The sequence below is a fragment of the Triturus cristatus genome, chromosome 2_1 (genome assembly GCF_964204655.1).
Source record: "Triturus cristatus chromosome 2_1, aTriCri1.1, whole genome shotgun sequence".
NCBI lineage: Eukaryota > Metazoa > Chordata > Amphibia > Caudata > Salamandridae > Triturus > Triturus cristatus.
In genome coordinates, this window is record NC_140581.1 from 275,423,036 (window position 1) to 275,429,035 (window position 6,000).

Sequence of the window (6,000 nt, forward strand, 5' to 3'; positions counted from 1 at the left end):
GTCACACCTTCGCCCTCGGGCCTAGGTGCACACCGGGACAAAACTTCTCACGCCCCGCCTTCGGGCTCTGCACAGAAGCCAGTACAAAAGAGGCAAGCCCCTCTGCGCTTGTTCCGCACGTAGCGCCAGAACCCATGTCAGTTCAACATCAGGTACACCCTTCCTTCGTATATACTCCCGATTAGAGCTGATGGATCTGAATATGGTGGCGACGGAAATAAGCTGTCTGTCTCTCGTTATGCTCCAGACCAACCTCATCGGCAATGACCTGCCCCAATTGTAAGTTGACCCTACCTAAGGTGCAATATCAGGCAGTAAGAAATATGAGGGACACTAGGGCAGCGGGGCCTGATGTTGCTGTTCTCAAGGGCATTTTGTTAAATGCCAGATCATTGGTAAAACACAGCACTGAGTGTGCTAGGCTAATGGAGGAACGAGACATAAAATTGGCATTCATTACAGAAACCTGGACTGACGACGCTTCAGGTCCGGATCTGGTGAAAGAGATTCCATCTGGATTCGCCTGCCACACCTTAAATAGGCTGCGGAAATAGGCCGCGAAAGAAAGAGGGAGGACTGGCAGTTATTTATCCCAACACTATGAAGGCAACTTTCTGCTCTATGTCCAGTTTAGACTGCGAATCACTGTCCTTCAATCTGAGCTTATCCAACCATCACACGTTTAAAGGCATATTGTTGTACAGACCACCTGGAAATAGAAGTTCTTTTATCAAAACAATTGGTAATCTGTTGGAAGAAGCGGTATGTACAGATAGTTATGCTATCCTGGGGGATTCAGATACTGCGATCCTTACTGATATGATAGAAAGCGCTAATTTGGTTCAGTGTGTGACTGCCCCTACCCATGTGGCCGGACATACCCTAGATGGTATTTTTACCAACCACCCTGGCTCAATTTCACTGTGGTGCTGACGCTGGTCTGGTCAGACCATGCGGCTGTCCGGTTTGATCTGACATTTAAGAATCATTTCAATGGTGGTAGCTGCCCCAAGAAACAGATTGAATTCAGAGCCTGGAACAAAATAAATGGGAAGGAATTACAGGAACTCCTCACATCCACGGCAGGTTCTACCCCCATAAGACCAGAGGAAGCTACCTCTACATATACTGAATGGTTGACAATTGCATGTAGCATATTAGCTCCAGTCAGAACCATTTTCCCGAAAAGATCATTTCCCTCCGCCCCGTGGTTTACGGAAAAATTTAGAAACCACAAACTCAAATGTAAGCGTCTTGAGCGCAGATGGCAGAGAGATTATAGAGATGTTGATAAGGAGGTGTATAAAAAGAGCCTCCAAAGCTATAAACAACACCTGTTTACTGCTAAACAAAAATATTTTGTAAACAAGGTTGACCTGGCTAGAAGTTCATCAAAAGCACTTTTTAGAACTATTTCCAGTCTGGTATCACCACCTCTGGCAAAAGTTCATTTTAGTCCGGATCTTTGCGATGATATCGCTAAGTTCTTTCTAAACAAAGTTGAGACTAATTTCTCAGCAGTCAATGATCCAAGTAAGGTTGGTAGGTCTAATGTTGGGGTGGTCTTGAATCCACCCTCTCCACCTTATCCAACACGGGACAAGTTTACACCACTATCAGTGGAAGCCACTCACATCTTGCTTCTGGCAGCTAGATCTGGTTCTCGGGATGACCCCTGCCCAGTGGCAGTGGTCCAGCTTGCCGCATGGCAAATTTCATGCGCTCTTACATCAATCTTCAATATGATGTTGGAAACAGGTAAATTTCCCAAACCTGGGAAGGTGGCCTTAGTTCTGCCTCTCCTGAAAAAGTCCAATTTGGATCCTAAAGATCCAAACAGTTTCCGCCCAATATCACGACTCCCTCTGCCGGCAAAAATGGTAGAGAAGGCCCTAAATACACAGCTCAGTGCTTTTCTCCGAGAGACTAATGTTTTGGATCCCACTCAATATGGTTTTAGAGAGGGACACAGCACTGAATCACCCCTTATTAAGGCAACTGTGGAGATCAGGAAAGCTGTAGACCGGGGTGGTAGAGCGGCCTTGGTCCTACTGGATCTGTCCGCGACCTGTGGGATCCAGAACAGAGCGTGGAAACACCTTCATTCATTTCTTTCGGACCGAGTTCAGGCGGTGTCTCTGGGCGAATACCATTTGTGCTGCCTTGCGGAGTCCCACAGGGGTCTTCACTTAGTCCAACGTTGTTTAATGTATACGTCTCCTCACTGGCCCCACTCATTAATGCTTTTGGGTTTGATCTTACCTCATACGCAGACACCCAAATTGTGGTGTCCCTGCTACCTGGGCAGGAGGTTGGGTTGGAGAAACGTGTTCAGGACAGCATTGAAGCAGTAGGCAACTGAATGGGGGACAATTGTCTAAAACTTAACTCTGACAAAACGGAGGTAATTCTATTCGGTAATGACCCTAACTTTTGGACCCCCCAACTGGTGGCCGTCGTCCATGGGCTTCCTTCCTGTACTGCGAAGAAGGCGAAGAATCTAGGTGTAATTGTTGATGACAAACTTAACTTCGGAGACCAAATAAATGCAGTTTCATCTAAAACCACATTTGTCCTTAAAACAATAAAAAATAAAATCTGCCTTTTCTGCCATTGGGCAGTCGACAGACGGTTACCGCTTTGGTCCTATCAAAGCTTGATTATTGTAACAGCTTGTACTTAAACATCCAGGAACGCTTTATGAATAAGCTCCAAATGCTGCAAAATGCTGCAGCTAGGCTTATTACCGGCATACCAAAGTTTGCCTCAATTTCTAGAGGAATAAAAAAACCTCATTGGCTCTCAGTGAGAAATAGTTCACTTCAAGGCGTTGTGTACGGTTTACAAGGCTCTACATGGAATTGGACCTGAATATCACATGGGCGGGACTATTCATAGATTATGACTATAACAGAGATACCCCTACTACAGAACTGGAGTTACAGGTAAGAAACTACTCCATGCAAAGCATGTGATCTACAGCTCACATGCCTCAAAGGGAAAATGCTACTTACCCATTATACATCTGTTCTTGGCATGTAGCGCTGTAGAGTCACATGCGCCCACCCGCCTCCAAGGGTGCCTATACCTGTTGCAGTAATATCTTACTTGGATACATACACATGGGCATCTCTATTCTACTCTAACTCCATTCTTACCCTCTGCGGGAAAACAATCTAACAATGGAGTCTGTGCCCATGCGCACTTTCACCGAAAGGAGGAGTCACCTACCTTGTGACTGGAAAAGACTTGGAAGAAAAACAAAGTGCAAACATCCGAACCCAACACTAGATGGCAGGTTTATGCAAAGCATGTGAATCTACAGTTCTACATGCCAAGAACAGAGGCATACTGGGTAAGTATCATTTTCCTTTCACCCACTGAAGAGATCTGTGTGCATTAGCCACAACCCCTCATCTTTCAGAGGTCGTCGATACATTAAGTGACATTGAATTGTGCCCGAAATGTAATGCTAATATTCGGTTGTTTATTTTTCCTATTACTTAATCTAACCTAGCTGCTCACCATGTTACATTATCTGATATGTAAGTATGCATACATGCACGTGTGTTCACTACCCCGGTTTACCACACCCACCCCTTTAACAAAGCTAATAGGCCTCCCATTCCTTCCTCTCTCTCACACTAGTCTCTCATTCTCTCTCACATTATTCCAGTGTTTCTCATATTGGTTCACTTCAGGTCTTTCTGCACAGTTTCTTTACCATGACATTTTTCAAAAATCCAGACCTCAAACACACTCTCCTCTTCTTTTGGTGTCTTCTGCGTACACAACAGCAGCCTCTTTATAGGTCTAATACCTTCTATCCCTTTTTTTCTCTTTCTCACACACTGTTTCTGCCCCCCCTGTCTGGAGTTCATTTACCACTTCATGCACAAACTATCTAGCCCTCTCAGTCTTCTTTCTGTCTATTCTATACAGCTCTCACCACTATCTATTCACCATGCTCCACAACTAACAATTCCAATTCGAACCACATAATTCCACCACAAACAACATACATCCACACCACTACAAACAAAAAACAGAAGTAACGATGTCATTAATGCCAATAGTTCTACCTTTCACAAATGCAAGACAAATTCCATTGGAAATGCTTGTTGCTAGTGGTGTGATACATTACAGGAATACCACATCATGTGATACGCAGACAAATAAGAATTTTACAGATAAACTTAACTATTAATGCATGCTGTTGTGTTCTTTTTTTTATAGAAAGGGTTTAGAGGAAAAAGGCAGTTTAAAAGATAGGAAGTAAGATTTGTCCAAAGAAAAAGGTAATTTTCATTTAGCATTCATCTTCTACTCTGTCCCTTTCATCCTGGCAAGTTTTGTTTGCTGTTTATGTACGTGTGTTTAATATTTTGTAGTAAAGCAGTGAGGGTGGCAACATGTTTGGCAGTGGTGCATCTGACTAGCAGTGGGTTATTGCCTTTGTGTTGGAAACTGTTAATGTTTAATTGTGTAAAGAAGGACTCACCCGTTTTTATTAAGTCTTGTAATTGTTTTTCTTCTCTGTTTAGTTAAGAAAATCAAAAAGACTTTCAGACTCTTCGGACTTGGGAGCACAGATGAATGAAACCGTTGAAGCCACGGATGTCATTGCAATTTGCTGTCCAAAGTACAAAGATCGGCCACAGATTGCAAAAGTAGTCAAGAAAACTAGCCATGGCTACAGTATACAGTGGATGGCAGGTTCTTACAGTGGAGTTTGGGCCGAGGCAAAGCGGCGTGATGGACGAAAACTGGTGCCTTGGGTAGACACTATTAAAGAATCAGACATTATTTACAAGAAAATTGTTCTGACGAGTGCTAATAAGTTGAGTAACAAAGTTGTTCAGACATTAAGGACTCTATATTCAGCCAAGGATGGAACATCCAGCTAATGAATTTGTAAATACAGCCAAATTGACTGGAAATGAGAACAGAAAAACTTGAACTCTCAGTTTTCTGATGAAAAGTCATTTGTTTTATGAAGAGTAAGAATGGAACCTGGGACACAGGAAAAAAGAAGGAAATGTTTAGTAAACATTTTTGTGTGGGAGCTTCCTTCGCTGTTGTGCAGCAGAAAATTCTCAGTTCATTTTTACTCCCACTGTATTATAGTTTAACAAATGTTTATATCTTGAAAAAATGTTTTAAAATAAACAAGTGAATGTTGGAAATTAGTGTTCTTGGAGTTTAACCTAGCGGCGGATGGCTTTCTTTAGCTTAGCCCTGTTTCAAGGAAAGCATTGTTTTTCCAGGCTGTAAATTGGTGAAATCTCCTGGATATATATATAATTTATTCTGTTGAAAAAGCATGCAGTATCTTTGACCTATCTGCAGGAGTTTTTGTAAATGTAGATTTTGATGTATTAGGTCACCCTGAGATAATACAAGAAAAGGGATCCCCAGCAAATCTGGTGGAACGAATACTGCAATAAATTTTTTTACTTCTCTTTGTTACTTGTCTGTTTCCATTTGGATTTCTTACTGTACAGATTTGTTTAAAATTCAATGATATTGTTTGTCTTTTTTGTAAATTTTATTATATCCTTTTCAAAACAGGGCATAAAATATTGTTTTTACGATGTGTACAGGCTGACTTCTGAATAATTGATATCTTATTTCACCCATTTGAAGGGTGCAAGCAAACCCCAGGGTTTTATTGTATTTTGCAATATGTAGTATTAACTATATATGATTTAGCACTGTGCCAAACACATTTTCAAGAGTACATTTTGATATAAAAAGAGACTATAGATTATTCTTTGTATGCTTCAGTTTCTTTCCACATCAATCCAAAGTGATTGTCATTTATTTAGTCAATAGCCTAACACCTGTTTCTCTCTGGGTTACGTTTGCAGAGGTTGGTATTCCATTAAAATCTGTGCCTAAGGTGCAATTGAACATTAAATAGCAATTGTGTCAGTGCACTGCTTAGGTTAACAAGCGAATGAAACCATGTATATCAGTTTGTGTGTTTTTATAAAGATA

General features: G+C 41.6%; 1 protein-coding gene across 16 annotated transcripts in view; it reads left to right on the forward strand.

Moving 5' to 3' along the window:
* NIPBL (NIPBL cohesin loading factor) overlaps positions 1 to 5,470 on the forward strand; it is a 1,722,939-nt gene extending 1,717,469 nt beyond the window's left edge. For 15 of the 16 annotated variants that reach the window (XM_085631078.1, XM_085631072.1, XM_085631061.1 and 12 more), the window contains one exon: positions 4,545 to 5,470. In XM_085631078.1, coding sequence (XP_085487204.1) covers positions 4,545 to 4,907 — 363 coding nt within the window. In that variant the 3' untranslated portion in view covers positions 4,908 to 5,470. Of the gene's footprint in view, positions 1 to 4,236; positions 4,299 to 4,544 lie in introns of all 16 variants that reach the window. The other variant, XM_085631074.1, reaches the window with a different exon arrangement.
* The last annotated feature ends 530 nt before the right edge of the window (positions 5,471 to 6,000 follow it).